This window comes from Salmo salar, chromosome 28 (assembly GCF_965601325.2).
Source record: "Salmo salar chromosome 28, fSalSal1, whole genome shotgun sequence".
Taxonomy (NCBI): Eukaryota; Metazoa; Chordata; class Actinopteri; order Salmoniformes; family Salmonidae; genus Salmo; species Salmo salar.
The window spans coordinates 7170918-7191673 of record NC_138318.1 but is presented as its reverse complement, the minus strand read 5'-3'; the positions used below and the strand labels follow the sequence as shown (position 1 = coordinate 7191673).

At 42.8% G+C, this 20756-nt stretch overlaps 3 protein-coding genes across 3 annotated transcripts; all 3 read right to left on the bottom strand.

Moving 5' to 3' along the window:
* Window positions 1-1903: 1903 nt before the first annotated feature.
* LOC106589350 (retinol-binding protein 3) lies at window positions 1904-9880 on the bottom strand. The gene is made up of 5 exons (XM_014179195.3): window positions 6823-9880; window positions 3813-4127; window positions 3427-3617; window positions 3074-3216; window positions 1904-2936 (listed from the first exon to the last, which is right to left on the bottom strand). Exons 1-5 carry the CDS (start codon window positions 9478-9480, stop codon window positions 2608-2610), a joined length of 3636 nt encoding a protein of 1211 aa, XP_014034670.2. The 5' UTR covers window positions 9481-9880; the 3' UTR covers window positions 1904-2607.
* Window positions 9881-11364: 1484 nt separating this feature from the next.
* Window positions 11365-14665, bottom strand: LOC106589225 (growth/differentiation factor 2). Its single transcript, XM_014178942.3, has 2 exons — window positions 14072-14665; window positions 11365-13895 (listed from the first exon to the last, which is right to left on the bottom strand). Exons 1-2 carry the CDS (start codon window positions 14409-14411, stop codon window positions 12994-12996), a joined length of 1242 nt encoding a protein of 413 aa, XP_014034417.2. The 5' UTR covers window positions 14412-14665; the 3' UTR covers window positions 11365-12993.
* A 1142-nt stretch (window positions 14666-15807) lies between these two features.
* LOC106589349 (growth/differentiation factor 10) lies at window positions 15808-20542 on the bottom strand. Its single transcript, XM_014179194.3, has 3 exons — window positions 20047-20542; window positions 18491-19395; window positions 15808-18279 (listed from the first exon to the last, which is right to left on the bottom strand). Exons 1-3 carry the CDS (start codon window positions 20303-20305, stop codon window positions 18088-18090), a joined length of 1356 nt encoding a protein of 451 aa, XP_014034669.1. The 5' UTR covers window positions 20306-20542; the 3' UTR covers window positions 15808-18087.
* Window positions 20543-20756: the final 214 nt, after the last annotated feature.

Genomic DNA, 20756 nt, shown 5'->3' with positions numbered 1-20756 from the left:
CCCCGCCTCCGTGGGCACATAGGCCATGCGAACATTGCTTGGATTATTTCTTCGGCTATTCGCACCAGACCAGTTGCGGATTTAGGTATATGCGACATGGGCAGCCGGGGGCGGCACGGGGCACCCTCACCAAAAAAATAGGAATGGTGACATTTGCGCGATCGGTTTCTATCGCTCATTTGCACGTCACGTCAATGATATCACGTGTGGGGACTGTGGGTCAATTAACGTTGTCGGAGTGGGGAGCCCTGATTCTAGGAGGGGATCCATACAAGCTAGAACCGCCACTGCGCCAGGCTATTTGTGCCAGACTGCTTACTTCCGCACGTGAGACTAGCTCTGCTTTATCAGGTACAGGTGGCCCTGAAGCAAAATGCAAATTGTAATTAACTTCTAAATAAATAATAAAACAGTCATGGGCGCCTGGGACCTGATAAACCGTACAACTACATCGAACAATAGTCGAAGAACATGGGTCTACAATAGCTAGAGTTTGAAAACATGGCATCATATTTCTGTCATGCTGCTCTGTTGACAACTCCAACCACCTCACTCCCCCGGTATTTAGCCAATCAGCTGCCGCCACTGCTCTCTAATTTGACCACTTTGCTGCTTTGCATACTTTTATTACAGCATATATGCCCACAATGTTATATGCATAATTGATGTATACTTCCCTAGGCAAACAAAGTTAATTTACTTGTTCAGGATAAAATCTTACTCACTGTACGTTAGGCTAATTATACTGTTTTCAAACACAAGCAGCCATCCCCCGCATTATTTTTAAGCATTAGTCTTCACTAAATCGTAACCCTTGTTTACTTGCCCTACCAGTTAATTACCACTTTGGAATGAAGTGCCTATATAATTGACATGCAATTACACAGTTAGAATGACATGCAATTGCTGGGACTGTAATGAACACATAACATGCTGATTTGCACATTCTTATCTTCTCTCAGTTGCCTCCTGGAGGTTCTCAGTGTAAATATTGAAGAGCCAAGCAGGTAGGAGCTGTGTGTCCACAGTATTTAAGCCATAGCCAGCAAGCTGATGCAGGCACCACATGAGTCAGCTGTAAATCAAAGCTACGCCTCCAGAGACAAGCAAAGCAAGCATTATCAAATGAAAGTGATGACTGCAGGAAAACTGGACCTATGAGAACATGTTTTTCTCCATAATATGTCCCATTTCTCCCGCACACAACACACACGCATGCACACACACACACAGCTAATCTAAAGCTACTGTTTGTGGTCTGTGATCAGCCTCATTAGGAGTAAATCCTAATGGCTGGGACCCCCTGCCCCTCGCTAAGCACGTGTTTATGTACAATTATTCCCTTACTTACTGGATCCTGCTTAAAAATGTCTGCCAAAAGCTGGCCCCGCTCACTGGATATCCACTCTCAGTGACCAGTATACGTTTGCCTCTGAGATGTTACAGCTTCATTTCTGTTAGAAATTAGCTGCACTGCTATCTTCTGGAAAGCGACAAAGGGAGTACGTTGAATTGTATTGTATTGACTGTACCTCCTCTAACAGAATACTAATAAACTATGTTTGTGATAACAGGCCAAGTTGAAACTGTAGGAAGAAACCAGAATGGTTAAGTGTTACTTGAATTGAGAAACTTGCTCTGGGAAGGTATACAATTCTAATCTGAATGAATAATTGTACTGAAATGTTTTTGCTGCAGGGGTGAAATATAGTTTATCTCACGGGTCTGTGTAACAACGGGTGGGATTGATTCCATTTTAGGTGTTAGTGTGTTGAATTGAGAAAATCTGGTTGGATTTGTAGTTATTCCATTGTTGGGCAAAAACGTGTTTGGTGTTGTATAATATAATAAGCTGCTTGGCTTTATTCATCCACTCCTAACCTCTGATCCACAACATATATACTTATTCTTGTGTTCTCAATGCCTTTATTGTGTCCCACCGTTGGCATTTATGCAACCCAAATTGCCTCACATGGCAAGTCACTATGTATGGACACAACACTTCTTCCCATACACAGCAAAAAGACCCTGAATCAAATTTGAGAATGCACCCCCAACAGACAGAACAATTTGTTTGTAAAGGTCCTAAAAATGATACTCGAAAATATATAAGAATATCAGAGGAAAAGCAAATATGTTTCAGAATTTGATTCAATGCACCTTTTTAAACTAGTTTCAGCTTTCATGTTCATGCGCAATTTACAATTCACGTTATTTTGGACAGACAAAAATAGAAGTTGCTTTGACAAATCTTAGCCCCAAGGCCAAGGGCTAGTGGATCAGTAACACAAACACATTCGTAGTTTATGAACCACTTCCTTAAGAGTCACATTTCACTATAGCATTTCTTAAATCCTTCTACAATCACAGTAGTTTTCGTAAGTAAAAAGTATAAGTAAAAACCATCACAATCTTGTTCATAATCTCTCACATATTCTTGAAAAATGCGAAACACTACAACAGGCTACGATAAGAAGGCTTAGGTGCAGAGGCTGGCTCCCTAGACTTGGTCAATGAAGTGCATTGATCTGTACCCTAAATACTTCGTTCCTCTGAGAACATAAGATCTTAAACCCCTTTGGCTGCCAACTTCCCCGGTCAGGGAGTTCACTTCTTTGCGCCGGCAAAGTGCTTGTTGAGGATGCCCTTGGCAGTGTCCAAGGCTGCGTCGGCTGGCACAGGGATGTGAGGGGCAACCCCAGCCCCCTCCCAGGCGGGGCCCTGGGTTGTGTCTGAATGGGTGGTGGGGATGCTCAGGAACACTTCACTCTCGCCCACACGGAAGGTCTCAGGGGGGTGGGAGGCGCCGTTGGTGGTCTCGCCCACAATCATGGCCCGGCCATGCTTCTTCATGATGTAGACGAACTCCTCGGCAGCGCCGGCCGTGGCCCCGCTGGTCAGGATGATCAGGCTCTTCTTGGTGCCGTACCTTGCACCTGAGAAAGAAGACGAGTCATTTTTATCCCTGACATCTTTTATTCTGCTGACAGCCCACAATTTTATTCTGCTTTATCCAAATTGATAAACTCATTATACAGTAGCCTACACATCATGAAACTGGGAAGTTTATTACCAGTGAGCTCAGGCAGAGACCACAGCTCCTTAGTGGTGCCAGAGGGTCTGTCGTACAGTTTGTCCAGCAAGACCTGCTTGTCTGCATCAAAGAAGTAGGAGCAGAAGCCTGCAATGGCAGTGGTGGGTCCGCCCACGTTGTTCCTGCAAAAACAATTTTTCGAACTCATTCAATATGTAAAATTAACATTTAGGAAATATAACCTTTCCATATGGTTCAACTGTCCCAATTTACCCCAACTAAATGGTAAGCCACTCTCTAACTCTGTTCATTTTAGTGAACATAAATATGTTTCCGGTAGTTGCTATGCTCATAATTTGAGCTTTGATTAACACTATGAAGAGAAGTCCTACCTGAGATCAACAATCAGAGCATCAGTGTTAACAACTTTGTTCCATACATGCTCCACGATGATCTGGGCAATGGCCTGAACCTCTTCGAAGTCACCAAACATGTCAAAGCGCAGGTAACCAATGTTGTTCTCGAACAGATCCGTGTGGAAGGAGACCTTGATCAGCTCAATAAACATCTCTGGAGATGGGTTCTGAAATCAACATAAATGTCTCAAAAATATTCCCCATAATTGATATGCAATGTTATTCTATTGAAGGTATACTGAATTCAACAGACAATTATTTTTGGCAAATATTAATTTAAAAAAAGTTATCTTGATTGACATAAAAGTATTCTCAATAGCTAAATGTATTACATAGGCTACAATTCAACATTCATTTCTTACCATTGGTGGCAGGGCTGGGATGTTGTGGGTGGTCTTCAGGCATTTGTCTCCGGACAGTGTCATGAGGTCAGCGGAGAGTTTTGCCTCCAGCTCCATCTTTGAAGATATCAAGTTGTAGTCACCGCTCATTGCCGCCAGCTTCTCCGCAACGTCCGCTCCAACATTCTCAAAGGCGTAGTTGTCGGCCACCAGAGCGCCAGTAGCCTCAAGAATGGCAGGGACCTCGGCACGGAGGTTAATGATCTTAATGGCAGCGGCCAGGGCATCTTCAGCATCGACCTCAACATCGGGCATCACGCCGGCGACCTCCCAGGACTTCCCTGTGATGGGGTTGATGGACTTAGCCGAGGGCACTGTGACATAGAAGTCGGTGTCCCCAACCTTGATCTTTTCGATTTTCATGGACCCGCCAGCAGTTTTCTCCCCGACGATGGTGGCCCTCTTAAGGTTCTTCAGACAATAGGCGACGTCCTCTGCAATTCCCTTGGTGTTTGCACTGGTCAGGATGACAAGAGCCTTCTTTGTTCCGTACCTCTCTCCCAGCAGTGTGGGCATGGACCACATCTCGGTGGTGGTGTCGGTGGGACGGTCGTACACACTGTCGATGTGAATCAGAGGTTCGGCATCAGTGAAATAAGACACAATGTATGGAATGCCCGACAGATCCCCGCTGCCTGTGTAGCGAAGGTCAAAGATCAGAGCGGACGTGGGCAGGATCTTGTTCCAGACCAGCTCCAGGAGGAGGGTGCCGATCTTGTCGGCAATCTCCTCCCCGATGATGTGGTCGATCCTTAGGTAGCCGATGTTGCCCTCCAGGACCTCCAGCTTAATGGAGCTCTGGAGCACACCGATGAGCTGGTCTGGGGGCAGGGGTGGCAAGGCAGGGGCCACCGCTGGGACGTAGTTGGGCTCATGGGAGATGACCAGCCGGGTGTCATTGATGGTGCTCTGGATCCCACCGGTCAGGATGGAGGCGAGAGTGTCAGGGTCGGGAATGCTGAGGATCTCTGTGTTGCTGCTCGCAGCGTCAATGGCCTCCTGCATGCCAGTCAGTTTCTCCGGGGAGCAGTAGTTGTCCAGGAGAATTTTAGCCATGCTGACAATCAGGTCGGGTGGGAAAGCGCTGTGTACAGCAACATTGCTGAGGACCAGCACCGATGCCAACAAGAGGAGAGACGTTGCCATCTTGGTGAGGTTTCTAGATAGCAGTAAACCACAGTAGTAGCCACTCTGCGGTGGAACGTCCGTCTGCAAAGTGGTCCTTGGTCAAATGAGACCTTTTTCCTGAAAGGTTTCTGTTAACACACACATAAGAGGATTTTCCTCACAATAAACCTTTAATCTTATTATCTTGAATGCTTTGGTAAGACAATAACAGGCCAACAATCTAGGCGCAACATATTGCCCAAGATATAGATATATATATTTGTTGCTATGCGTGTGAGGTAAGGTTTAACTTGACACAAATATCAGTTGAGATTATGCTTGGTGGAAATATTCACATCACTGAATGTGTTATACATTTGTGCATATTTTTCATTTGATGAATAAGGTTAATTAAATAGATAATTGTTTTCTAAATTAATTATTATTTTGTTTCTACCTTAAAATCAGGCCTTCTGTTGGTCAGCTAGTTGATGTGAAGTGTAATGTTACCTGGAACAGTATATTTTCACAAAAGGTCCTTATGCCATATTTAGGCTTATAATCTCTCACTCGTGCTGCACATGATCAATCAGCATTATACTTAGAACATAGAACTTATTATTAAGAACATAGAATTTGAAATAGTCAAGCCATCCACCCCCTCCTCTCTCTTAATGTGCCGTTGGCTGACCCTAAGCATTATGGTCTGTAAATATCACATTGAACTCTAAATAGTTCCGTCACGGGTAATAATAACTCACAGGTTTATTCAACAGTTTATTCAACAAGTGTTGATTTGAAATGGAATAAAACTTACCAGCAAGCAATAACATTTGCCATATAGTTAGATTCAACCTACTACACCAGTATAAAATAGATCATGGGTGTTCCTCTTCTGAAGCTATATGGCCTCTATTTGGTCATGACACTATTCACAATCAGTTGATATGGATATCATTGATGCTATTACACAGTAGGAGAACTGAGTACAGCAGTTCACTACAAGTTTGTATGAGTAATGCTCCCTCTACTGACTGGCATGAAGAGTCTTCCACCTTATGGCAATATGATGTTTTACTCGCAACATGACAAATTACATGACTTGACAAATGACAAAAAGGACAAATAAGAAATGCATTAACAGATTCATATAGAAAGTATAAAGTATTTGCATTAATCAAATGAAATACATGATGATAGTATAATGAAATGAAATGAAATATTAACCCTTTCTCCTCACACATATTTAGGCCAACACAACTGTAGCCCGGGGAGATAAAAAAAAGAGAAGACATTTAGATATTCATGAAATATGAACAAGAGGATTTATTTGTACATTTCTCATACAAAATGACGCACAGGGATTTTGGTAAAATTCCTCGAAGGCAACTAATTTCATCCCAGACCTGCAACAGTCAAGGATCTGTTTATTAAATTATTTTCTAATCATGTCCAAAAATAAATCTTTCATAAGGTGCCTTAAGGATTACTTATGTGCAATCTACTATTTAAAGACTTTCAATAAGAGAACCAAAATGTATTCCGGTTTTCTGTCAACCTTATTTAGAAAATTGTTTTTTTTTTCAAACTTCGGGGTGGTTATGTTATACCACAGATATGTCAGATTTCTGAAAAATAATTAGAATAAATAACATTTCTGTTAGAAATCACACACGACAAAAAACATAATTCACAAATACAGGACAAACAAAGAAAACATTTAAACGAAAGTGAAACAATAACATGACCATTATTTCCCTTGATCTCGCTTTAAAAGCCTGGCTGCAATGATTCTCTGTGCAACACTCAGAGCATCATTTGCCTGGGCAGCAACGTGTGGCTCGACCCCAGAAACACTCCACACTTTCCCAGTAACAGCACTCAAGACTACCTGGTTAGGTATGGAGGCATACAGGATACTGTTCCCGATCTGGTAGGTGGCACTGGACAGGGACCCTCCGATGGTCGGCTCCCCGATCACCGTCGCCCTGTTAAGGTCCTTCATGGTCCGCGTGAACGCCTCGGCAGCCGACCCCGTCATGTGACTAGTGAGGATGTAGATGTCCTTGGTGGAGCCGTACCTCTGACCCTGGATCTGAGGCAGGGTCATGACCTCGGTCATGGTGGCTGTGGAGCGATCAAAGATGGTGTAGAGGTGCCTCAGGGGCTCAGCATCGAAGAAGTAGGTGCAGAGGAGCGGTATGGCTGTGGAGTAACCACCTGTGTTGTATCTCATGTCGATGATCATTGTGTCCGTGTTCACCAGCTTGCTCCACACCAGTTTAATCAGCTCAGGGCCGATGGCTCTCATCACTTCTATGTCTGCCATCATGTCGAACCTGAAGTAGCCCACGTTCCCGGGCATCACCTCGATCTTGAACAGCGCGTCAATGATGTAACCCACCTCCTCAGCTGTTGGGATTTTTGGCATGTCATGCAGAGACTCAGGTTCGATGTCGCAGTAGAATATGTGCAGCCGGTGGTCACCTGATGTCTCCTGGAGGTCAGCTGTCAGTTGGGATGCCAGAGACTCATAGTCCACCACCGATCGATACGAGCCCTCGGCCCATTTGATGAGCAGCACTCTGCTGACCTTGTTGGCGACCTCAGGGATGGCGTAGTGTACTTCCAGGAGCTCCCCTGTCCCCTCCACCAGTGAGCGAACCTCCCTGTGAAACTCTATGATCTCATGGGTGTGGTCAACGGCCTCCTCAGCAAGCACTATGGCGTCTGGGACCACGCCTCCACCTAGCCAGCACTCCCCGTTGTTGTCTATGATGTTTATGAAGGGGACGGTGATGACAATGTCTGTGTCTTCCACCTGGAAGGACTTGGAGTGCATCAGGGTCCCGGATGTTATTTCCCCGATGAGGGTGCCCCGGTGCAGAGACTGCATCAGATAAGCAAATTCCTCCCCAGCACCAGCGGTATAGTAACTAGTCAGGATGTATACTCCCCGTTTAGACCCATAGGGTGGGCCTGGGAGGCCGGAAAGCGTGTTAAACTCAGTGGTGGTGTTCTGGATCCTGTCATATATGGTGAAGAAGTGGAACTGTTGTGACGGGTCTTGGAGGAAGGAGAGCAGGAGGCCCATGGAAGCTGAGGACCCACCTGTGTTGTATCGCAGATCGATGATGAGGTTCTCTGTGTCTTTGAGGGGCTCCCAGATTTTTTGGGCAATCTGCTCTCCTAATTTGGCCATCATTGACACATCTCCAAACCTGTCGAAGCGGAGATAACCAGTGTTTCCAGTTAAGATGCGTACTTTGAAGACTGTATCCACCAGGTTCCTGAGAAATGCTGGATCGTTTGGTATGTTCTCAGGTTCAAAGTCTTCCTCAATGATAACCGGGTGATCTTGGGTCAGTTTGATCATCAGACGAGGGTCCTCTGACACAGACTGCAGTTCGTTGTTGAATTTATTCGCCAGGTCCTCCTCTGAAATGACAGAAAAAAAATCGGTGGATTCCAGATGTTGAAGGAGAGCCGGTACTCTGTCTGTGAATGAGTAGTACTGCCTGATGATGTCAGAGACGCTCTGGACAGCGTTTGGAATGGCACTCCTGACAGCCAGTAGATTTTTTGCATTGGAAACAGCCTCCTTGGCATTGATATTTACAGAGGGAGATACTCCACTCACTTCCCAGCTTTGACCTGTTATTGGGTTCACTGACCTGGCCACAGGAACTGTGATGTAGAAACCAGAATCTCCTATTCTTATCTTCTGCACTTTCACTGATCCCCCGGCTGACCTCTCTCCAACAATTATAGCCCTGTTCAAATGCTTCAGAGTGTAGGCGATTGCCTCAGCCGCACCCATAGTACGCTTACTGGTTAATACGATGAGGTCTTTTCTCTTTCCATACCTCTCTCCCATGATAGATGACATAGTCCATAGCTCCTTAGTGGTGTTGGAGGGCCGATCAAACACAGTGTCAATGTGAATCAGAGGTTCTGGGTCGGAGAAGTAGGAGATGATGAAAGGGACTCCGGACAGCTCCCCAGCTGTGCTGTAGCGCAGATCAAAGATTAACGAGGAGGCGTGGGTGACCTTGGTCCAGATGTTCTCCCGGAGCAGCGGGCCAAGCTTGGCTGCGGTCTCCTCCCCTATAATCCGGTCGATCCTCAGGTAGCCGACATTGTTCTCAAGGAACTCCAGCTTCACGGAGTTTCTGACCAGCCGGATGAGCTGCTCCGTGGGAAGAGATGGGAGAGCAGGCGGCATCACTGGGACAAAGTTTGGCTCGAAGGACACAGTCAGCCGAGGGTCATTGAGCGCACCCTGCACGCCAGCCGTCAGCACAGATGCCAAGGTCTTGCGGTCAGATATTTTGAGGATTTCTCCGCTGTTGATGGCTTGCTGAATGGCCTCCTGCATCCCGACTAGATTCTCAGGGAAGCAGTAGTTGTCAAGGAGAATTTTTGCCATATCCAGTACCAGAGCTGGCTGGAAAGAAGAGCTGGAGTAGAGAACATGGCAAAAAAGCACCAGCAACGCTTGTGAGAACCGACCTACTGCCATTATTGTGGAGAATGTTATATTTGATCTGCGTTATCCTGCTTTTTGGTCCATTCATTCAGAGGGACGGTCCTTTGTCAGGAGAGAATGTTTTCATCGGCAGGTTTCGGACAACAACAACGACATAAGAGGCTTCTGTTCTCAATAAACCTTTAATCGTATTATCTGCGGTGCATCCGCCAGACAAACACAGACAAAAAATTCTCAAATTGGAGATGTTACATCAAAGGTATTATAATGTAGGTATTTGGGTATGCCAGTACCTTTTCTACTTTTACTGTATTTCATTTGTTGTATCACTGTAAAGAAAGAGGCTTCTGTCTGGATGTATTTAGTTTTAGGCATCAAATCAAATAAAAAAACCTTTGCATCCCATATTCTTTATGAGAATTTCTATGATATTCTCTACCATGAAATACAAATTTTCTTGAAAAAAAAGGATGAGATAGAGAAAATAGATTAGAGAAGATTATAGAGGTAAAATACTACCTGATTAGTATGAAAGCCCCATGTGAAACTCACAGTCAGTAATAAGTTAGTGTGGTTCGGCCAGGTGGAGATAAGGTTCAGGCTTTATGAGGTCATGTCTGGGGCGAGTGGATGAGATGATTACACAGTTTGTGTACATGTGATAAACTGCCTTGAACACGGGATTTAGGATGAAAACCAAAGATTTAGCAGAAGTGATTATAAACATGAACATGGACTACCATTAGTTTGAAAATACTTACAGTATATATTCACCATTTCCATTTTTTACTCACTGATTTTAATGACATTTCCACTGTGTTCATTTATGTTGGAATATCATTTAAGGTTGAGTGAGTTTAAAACGGAAATTTAAAGGCATGCTAATACAAGCCTTACAACACTGGGAATTTTTACAACACATAATTACACAACTACATATCATCTAATGCTGCAGCACAGTATGTACCGTTAATCTCACTTTAACTTCTAATACCCAGTCTTACATAAGCCCGTCTGGTGATTCTTTGTGACCAATCAGGACCTAGAATCTCATTTTAAGACTCCACTCTCCGTGCATTGCTCACTGCGTCATTTAAGAGGGCATGTTTGGCACTAATATGGATAGAGGGGAGGTCATCAGGGGGAGGAACTCATTTAGGCAATTGTGGTCTCAGTTAATTAGGCTAAAATCAGACGTCACGTAGTGTTTTAATGGAAAGGTGGTATATTAAGACTGGGCTATATTTGTTTTTATTGTGAAGCGGTGATGTAAGTGTCTACATCTAGACTTTTTCATCCCCTCCTGACAAACATTAGCTTCATTAGGAGGGGACCCATCACCTCTGATTAGAATACATTGATGTGCATTGACCACAGATAGACATCGCATCATTGTGTGTTTCCCATTATGGCGTTTGTAAGATCACGGGCAGCACCATTTTGAAGTAGTCCATTTTCTTTTTCTACGATGGGTGCATAATGCCACCTGGAGTGTGTTGTTTGAACAACTATAAAGCCAAGGTTGACGCTTTACTGCCACCTGCAGTTATGGAATGTTTGCTCACGAGTATAATTCATTGGCTGATCCCTCCTGGTGACCTGGATGGAATTATGTGATCCTTCCTTAACCCATAGGAAGTCCCACACAGTTGACTACTTCAAAATGGTGGAAGTCCTCAATGACGCTGCCCATGCTAAAACTGACTTTTGGGCACTGGAGTCCTTTATCTACCACTATGGTATTGACTAATGTGTGACCTGTTCACAACTGAAATATGGTCTGGTTTTGATAAGTTGCGATCAACATGTACTGAATACTAAGACGTGTGTGCAGTATTTGCATTTAATAATGACAAAGATATTCAAAAGAACAGAAAATGAATTTTATTTTTTATTTTATTTGACCTTTATTTAAATAGGCAAGTCAGTTAAGAACAAATTCTTATTTTCAATGGCGGCCTAGGAACAGTGGGTTAACTGCCTTGTTCAGGGGCAGAACGAAGGAGTAAGATATATAAGAAATAAATAATACATTCAAACCAATTCCTTACTTTATAGAACAATTATACATTCAAATGAATACACAGTTAAAAAAATATACTCAGTTTTAAGTTTTATGAATTTGTTGAGACAACTGTTTATTGTTCACCTGTAGAGTGCGCTCTATACACATTATTCAATGAAGAACTTCCCCAAAAGTTGAACTTCATAAATGCACATTGAATATTCATATAGTAGTACAACTGCAGCACAGAAATGCACTGTTATGTAATAGTGCCAACCTTTACCTATAATCCACAATCTCTGACTCTAATATGAAACTAATGAGAACAATCCATATTTAATTCAAAGCAATAATTTAGAAGTCATAATCAGAAATGCCCTGCTATAAAAATACTTTAAAAATCTAATACCATAAAACTTGTAGAGCAAGATATAGCCAACTGATAAATAAACAACACTATGTACAAACTCTTTAGATATCATGATCATTTTGTTATAGATATCAAACTATAGATGCACACAGACTTAATACAGATGTAGGATCTTAATTTGAGCCAGTTTGCTACAGCAGGAAAATAATCCTGCGGCAACAAGAAATGTGAATTATTATGTGGATTATAATTAACATGTGTTCAAGAATTAGAAGTTAGGATAGCCTGAAAATGTGAAAGTAGGTTTAGTGTCTCTAGCTTGAATGTCTGAAGAGTTACTGTTGGTTGGTTATGTTATGCACATTTTTATATTTATTGTTGATACAAGATTTTCAGAATTTAAAGTTAGGATAGACTGAACATGAGAAAGTTGGTTTGGTGTCTCTAGCTTGAACGGTTCAAGAGTTACTGTTGGTGAGTTATTTTATGCAAATGAATGCACATTTATATAGTTATAGTTGATTACGAAAGAATGTGAAGTTACAAAAGCCTGAACATGTGACGGTTGGTTTAGTGTCTCTAACTTTTACTGTTCAAGAGTTACTGTTGGTGAGTTATTTTATGCTAATTTATGCAAATGTTTATCATTCTAGTTGATTAAAGTTTTAAAGAATCTGAAATTAGAATAGTCTGGAAATGTGAAAGTTGGTTTGGTGTCTCCAACTTGAACGTTTCAAGAGTTACTGTTGGTGAGTTATTTTATGCTAATAGGGCAGTCTGTTGGGGCAGTCTGCACATTGGGACGTTGGTTTCGTGTTAATAGCTTAAGTCGTTTAAGCGCTAGAGAGAACAGAATAAATTAAATAATAATAACAATGTGAGTATGTAAGAAATCTAGAGTTGTGTATTGTTTTGCATGCGCACCTAATTAAGATCCTACATCTGTAGATCCAATTTATGATCTATTTTATTTTCTAAAACCCTAATAATAATAATGATAACGCTCATAAATAATTTATAAATATTGTATCATAGGCTTTATTGCTATTCTAGAAAGACTGTGCATTTGCTGAACATATACTCAATAAAAGAACAAAAATGCATCCTTACAACAGAACTGTACAGATTTACAGTAAGGGTTAAAGGGGACCACCATGGCTGTTACCACTCACTACCTACATCCACACTCTGCCACCTTCATCTCCTCGTACGGGTGTCGTATAGTGATGACACCATTCTCCTGGTACATGACCGTGATGGGGTCCAGTTTTGTGGGAACACAACACGCCATGTTGGCTTTTTTGGGGTTCTTGAGATTGACCAGGGTTTGGATGAGAGCGTGTTTGGAAGGGGTCATGTCGTCAGTAAGGGGGTAGTAACACACCCCTCTACACTCAAAGGCGTCATACTCAGGGGGCGCTACGATCCACTGGTCCCAGCCGATATCTTTGAAGTTGACTCGCATGGAGGTCCGTCGGCAGTAGTTGGTGTCCGCCTGCCTCTTCCGCCTGGGGTGTAAGTCCAAGGGGATCTCATTGTAGTCGCTCCCTTGCCAGTCGCTCCGTGTGAAGAGTGTCTCTTCCTCATGAACTATCATCTCCCTCAGCTCCTTCTTGGCCTCTCTCTTCCTGCTCCCCAGGTCATCAGAGAAGACGATCAAAGCAGCTGCCGTGTTATCCCTCACACCCACACCCACGCTCACGTCCAAACCTCCACCTTTGAAAGGCCTACAGTCCCACCTGTCGACCACCACTTCAAACTCACTGGCCCCGCGGTCCGACTTGACCCAACTCTGGATGGCAGTGGTCACATCAAAAGTTTCCCAAGAGTGATGGGTACCAATGACCTCTTTCCCATCCACAAGGTGGGCAATGGCCTTGTTTCCTTTATACTCCACTTCATAGACCTTTATGGAAGCCACGATCCCATTGGTAGAGGTTGAGGTTGTCCTATTATCCAGCAGGGTGAACAGCCTGAGTTCCGCCATGGTGACCTCTTCGTGATTTGGGACAGTTACATTGAACAGAAGTCTGTGTTTTGACTTGGTGCCATTTTTTTCAGAGTGACTGACATCTGCAAAAATAGGCAAAAGGCAAGCATAGTTTTATATTTCATATCACTTATTTGTATCAAAAGCCTCAGAGGCACACAGGCTTAATAAGCATACATAATACAGTGTCTATGTATGAAAATGTTGTGATCATTGATAAAATCCCCCAAATTCATGTTTGACTTGCCAATGTACATACCTTGAACGGTGAAGCTGCGAATGACATCAGAACGAGGCATTGAGGACGTGTCGGAGGCATACTTGTTGTACAGTTCAATCATGAACGGCGGCGGGTATACCTTGCTTTGCTCATGTGGGACATCGGATAAATTGAGTTTCCTCAGAAACTCTTCCTTCATGGTTCCCAGAAAGCTGTGTAACCTGTCCTCCTCTTCGACCAGGTCCTGCTCGGAAGTCTCAGAGAAGCCCCCGCGATCTTCACTTTGGAGGACATCGTTCAGTGGTTTGCACCGACAGGAGCCCGTGGACACCAGCAAACTCAGACACATCTGGAAGAAGAAACGCCTTGAGCACTGCATCTTCAGATCAGATCCTTCCCAATCGACACGCTTTACCTTCCCAGTTCCCACTGTGTATTTAAAACTGACTTTGGGTGACAATCTGTTGAAATTGAGATTCTTCTATGCTAGGGCTATAGTTCTGGGGGTCCGCTCCCATGCTCTAGAGTAAACAGTAGCCTCATGTCAACCAAAATAGTAGCACGGCCATTCTTATCTCGACCATTGATGTCTTGTTTTAGGCTTTGTTATCGTTAGAGGGCTTGAAGTTAATGAAGATTCTGTAAACATTTACAGACACGCTGTGATAATGAGAGAGACGCTGGACATTGTGAGGCTACTGACAAACACTTTACTAAATTCTTCCCTCTTGCTTCCCACATGCGGGTCAAAGCTCAGGCCAACGGAAATCAAAATGTATATGTTCGGAAAGGCAGTGAAATACATATCAGGGTTGGGGAGTAACTGATTCACATGTAATCTGAATATTAAAAAAATTGCAACTTTAATGAATTACATTACCAGCTAAAATATTGTAATCAGATTACAGATACTTTTGAAAAACTAGATTATTGCTTCTTGGATTACTACTGAATTTAGAAAGGATGTTTGCAATACAAATAATTGATGACACCTTTCTGTTTTCAATGATTTCAGCAATGAAAAAAGGTGCAAGTTTAAGTTTGCTCCATCTGAGCGAGTCTAGGCACAAGTCAGAAACCACTATAATGATACACCAAATTAATTTGATGGATCCTTTTTGTCTTATTATAATGCCTCTTAAGGGGAAAGTAATCTAAAAGTAATCTGATTATGTTACTGAGGTTGGGTAATCCCAAAGTTATATTACCGATTACAATTTTGGACCAGTAACTAGTAATTGTAACGGATTACATTTAGAAAGTAACCTACCCAACCCTGTACATAGTAAGACTTGTTTATCTTTCAGATACATAAGCAATATAGATATCATACTTGTTCAACAGAGAAAACAGTAACACATGTACTTTTCAATTTTAGTTACAGGTTAAATTGGTAGCACTGAATGAATCAAGCTGCATCGTTCTATGTTGGGTAGAACAGCTTCTTCATTACCAGTATGTCATACAGTGGCTAGGATCCAGTGTCGTCGTGGGGGGTACATCAGAGGCAAATGTATCTGAGGATGTTGGCCTGAGTCAGGGCACTCCTCCCACCCCTCCCAAAAAACAGGGTAAAGACCATTGAAATATCCTCTGATATACATTTTCCAATGCATTGGAAATGAAGGGACTTTCTTAACCTGTCTGAAATGAGTAACACATTCCTATCTCCTAAACATTCCTGGAGCAGCCATTCATTCTAATATTAGCCTATTGACTACTATTGATTACAACCCCACACAATCTTCCATGTTTTTCATAATACAAACTATACCTTATGTTCTATTCAGTTTATTTCCATTTAAGTTTACAGTCAATCTAGGCAATATTTTGGCAATTTAAGCACAAACGATAAAAAACGGACATTTTCACAATTCAGTTACAGTTTTTCTCAATCGCTTTGGCTCAATTCTCAAACGAGAATTATTTTTTTCAAAACAATAAGTTCAAATCTCTGAACAATTAGTTTCTTGTTCACACCAGATTTGAATTTCCTTTTCATTTAAGCAAATTGCACGTGTTTTGGCACGTGTGCAAAAGAGTAAATACAATTGTCTACAGTTTGCACAATAACTACATGCACATGGCTGATCAAAACTGACGAGTTGATTCTCAGTGAAACTGTCATACTCTTCACAACTTCTAAGCATTCTTTCATCGTGTGAGCCGTCACATGCAAAATGATCCATCGAATTATCAAAATCTGTCAGACATACAAGTATATTCCATAAATATCTATGACATGGAATGTTTGTGATGTCTGCTAAATTGGAAAATTACCTGCCAGACCAACAAGAGTGACAGGATGTCCACCAAGAAGATGGGAACTTGTAGTGTTACGTACCGTGAGGAGGTACAATTGATTGTTTTTTTTTTACAGAAACTACCGCAGGTTTTTTCATTGTTGTTGCGGATTGTACTTTTTTTTTGTTGCACGGATATCATTTTGTGTCAAATTTTCTGTTCACTATGTATGACTTTACATGTCAGAAATATGTAAAAATGGACATGCAAATGGGATTTTCGGTTTACATGTAACACATTGCTACAAAAATAAATGTACTGTATACATACAAATGTGCATATCCTTTTTCTCTGTACTACAGTATTGTACAGTATTGACCTTTCCCAGTAAACTTTTTTCTACTGTTGAAATCGGTATCTAAAAAGCTCAGTGTGATACACAATAGCATTCAGCTAGACAAAACTGACATTATTGTGTATTATAGTAAGCAGTCAGTGTCTACAAAAAAAGTAGAGCAAAACTGAAACGTGTATATAACAAACATTTCCAGGGTTGACTGTCATGGTGAAAAAACATCTAAACATTTTGACCAGTACGGCTCACACGATGACAACATTTTTTTTTCTCATTTTGGTGGCATTGGCAAATTCACTGACACAGTAATTAGGTTTTGAAGCATGAATTAAATGTTTCGGGGGAGTTACTACATTTTGCAGACATGCAATAGAGTTGTGACGTCCCATAAAACAGTTGTGACAATTGCACTTACAGTTTAGAGAATGTTAAGACGGTTTCAAAAAATGAGCCAAAGCGATTGAGAAAAACTGTAATGGGGAAATAGAAGTTACATAGCACAATATTCTCAAAGACCTTTGTGGTAGTTTGACATGAATCAACTGTACATACAGTATGATGTTGAAAATGTTGGCTGTAATAAGTGTGCACTAGTGATGGATTGTTTCATCAATAACATCAAAACAATTAATCTCAGGTCCACATCTTCAAATGGCAATTTTGTAACTATTTTTCTATTTCAAAACAGCAGGTGGCAGCAATGTGCTGCGTATCTCCCTTTTCTTTGAAAATGATGACTGCGGATCCCTAATTCAAACTAATGCAAACATTTCATTTGATATTCCACAGTGAGTACCTATAAGATGACCACAGTATGCATACAGTCAGAAAACGATATGGAATTATTTATTAAAATAGTACAATCTCTCATGCATTAACCATTTATTTTAGCAGATTATTTCAAACAACTAGTGAACACTACATAAACGACAGGCAAAGCATAGTTTAAGATTCCATCAATTATTTACAAAAAAGTCCCATTTAGTTGTATTAGTTACAAGATTATTTACAGAGGTTGAGCTTTTGAGTCTGGTGCCGTATGAAGTCTTGAGTCCAATAGTCTAAGTGCAGTATATGGCAATAGGGTCCAGTATTTGAGTTACTCTGGGGTCTGGGTATAGATCAAGAGCCAGCTCTGGATGGCTGAAGGCTTGGAACTGACAGTTAGTCACACAGTCCCCAATTCACCTACAGTTGAGCTGCTGAATGACAAAGAAAATTCTGTGTGAATCACACTCATCTGAGGGTCAGACGTAGCGTTCTCTGCATCCCACCACCCGTAAACCCTTATCTATAATCCATATCTCCCTCCGTGGTGAGTTCATCCATTGTAGTCTCATCCAAAGATGTCTTTCTTTTTTTACTCTATTGACTGAATGTCTCTCCTGCTCCACTCTGTCTGATTCATTGTAATCTGTTTTATGCATTATGCATTGAGGCTCTTTCCCGGGTGGTTCTACCGGCAGCCACAGGTCTCCACAGACATGTTGGGGTAAACCTTCAGCACCATGTTCCGGCTGGGGTCCAGGAAGAGAACACTCAGAGAGCTCATCCTGTCCGGAACACAGCAGGGCTCCGGAATGCCGGGAACGATTCCCACCGCCCTCACAATGCTCTGGATGGTGGCGTGGTTCGAGGGCCGGATAACCTGGGAGCCAGGAAAGAAGCTGGAGTTGAGAGGGATTCTCTTTCACAAGGAAATATGAGGATGACATCACATTTGTCAGGCAGGTATTTAATACAGCATACCCCGTAGATGAATTAAATCAATTTCAAGCATATTTTCAAGACAATGGAACATTCTATTGACTAAATAAATACTACACGACACACTGAAGTAAAACACTACGCTAACTTACCTTAGGAATAGGAAATCTGCAGGTGCCGGCACAGTAGTAGGCATCAAAGGCTTTCGGGGCTAACACCCACTCGCTCCAGCCGATGTCTGCAAAGTCCACTCTCAGGTAGCGTCGGGCGCAGACCCTGGGCTCACTCCACTGTCTCCTGCGAGCCTTCTTCATGGTCCTCTCATCAAAGCTCAGCACCTGGGGCTTATTCAAGCCCTCACTGCTGTCCTGGCCTTGCTTTCGCCCATCTTTCATTGAGGGCTTAATCTTGGGAGAAAAATAAGTGCTCTCCCATAGTTCATGGTTCTTCAGGGTGTGAAACTGGACTTCAGGCAGGTCATTGTTCTGTATTTGGTCCAGGGGGGACACTGCTTCTCTTTTCAGCCTGGAGGCTGGAGGAGATGCATTGGGGGACCGGGTGGGCTCCTCGCCTGAAGGGAAAGGCCCGTACCTCTGCAAGGTCATGGCCACGCTGTTGGGCTCAGATATGGACATGTCGTTGGCGTACACCAGGACGTATGGTAGGCTGGCTGGAGAGAGGCGCTCCTGGTTCCTCTGGGGCCTCACCCCAAAGTCAAACTCTGCAGAGACGAGGAGCTCTCCCAGGACGCGGGCCTCTCTGACTACAGCGGAGACTTCCCTTGTCTGCCAGGACCCTCTCCTGGGAGGGGGCAGGGTGACGTTGCCCAGCGGGGAGGCAAAGGCAGAGTTCGGGGACGTTCCTCGGAAGAGGAGCTGGGACGGGGGAAGCTGCTGGAGGTGCTGGATGCGACAGGAAGCGTTTCTGGAGCGCCGGCAGATCCAGGGCCGGTGGCGGGGACGCTGGTCCAGGAAGTGGAATGTGGCGGACAGGATGACCTCCGACTCCTGGATGGTTGACAGGTTGAAATGGAACCACACACTGTCCGCGGAGACTCCTGCAAAGAAAAGAAAGACGTGATCATGTGTGTCGACAGCATTTTGAATTCTACACGTTCTTTTTCAACATGCTTTCAACAGCTTTTCTGCAACCACAATGTCATAAAAGCCACGAATGATTATCCGTGGGTGAAATATCCTCACATACAATAGGCTACAGTGCAATCATTATGGCATGATTACACTGATTGCAATGCACACTATTTCGACTACCATAAACAATACACTTAATGTCATCCCTTGACTCCCACTACTGTTTGAAAGATAAAAATTGCCCCTGAATAGGTCTCAGCCGTATGGAAATGCTTAGGAGAGCATGGAATAGAGTTTTCCATGTGCCTTTAATAGTGTCTGAGTGACTGTCATAATAGGCTCTTGTCTAACATCTCATGAATATTAACAGTAGACTATACCAAAACGGTGATAGGGCATGGGGGTGCTTATATAAAACACATACAATAGCCCAACTTAATTATTATTAATTTGTTGCTCTTGCAAAATTATGTTTGTCATTTGTATGGTTCCAAGGCTACTCTAGCTGCTGCGTTCAAAGTCCCCCTCCTACAGCTGTCAACATCCCACCACGTTCCTATTAGGTGTGATATTATAGTATCATGCAGTAAAATATAAACATGTAGGAGAACACTCACCTGGAATAGCTTTAAAACTTCTCACGGTATTTCCGTCTCGATGGCGGTGAGGCTCCTTACTGTACTTTTCATAGAGTTTGAACATATTGATTGAGACCATGTCCCGCGATGCGGTTTCGCGCGCGGAAGAGTGATCCGTAGCCTGTTCGATATTGCTGTCGTGCTGCGTCATGTCGGATGGCTCCACGGATGAAACTTCCCCGATACTGGAATTTAAAAATAATAACAAATGCACCAGATGTAATAACATATTTGCCATATTGTCTATGCAAAACGCGTTATTCCATCAAGTAAGGTCTTTCTTTAGTATTTGAATGTGACAAAATGTGAGAAAAGTCGTCCACAGTTTGATCTGCAGTGCAATTCCGGGATGCGCTTGATTAGTGTTATCCTTTTACTGTAATGTAGATTGGAGTTAAGTGTTTAAAAAAGGTACATCGAATGACAGGCACACTTCACAGCTTATAGCTCCACACTTGTTTAATACTACTAGAGAGACCAGGGGATAGCCTACTGCTTTAGCAGTGACAGACGGTGACGCTTTGGAGCGTTCAGCCAACGAGAGTCAAGCCCACAAATCTCCCCCATTGTACAATCATAAACTACTTTACGCGTAGAGAGCAGGCTACTCAGACGAATGGTGCTCGTTTAATAAAGTTAGACCAAAGCTAAATCAATGTCTGCAAGATCCCATAATGATAATAGTTTAC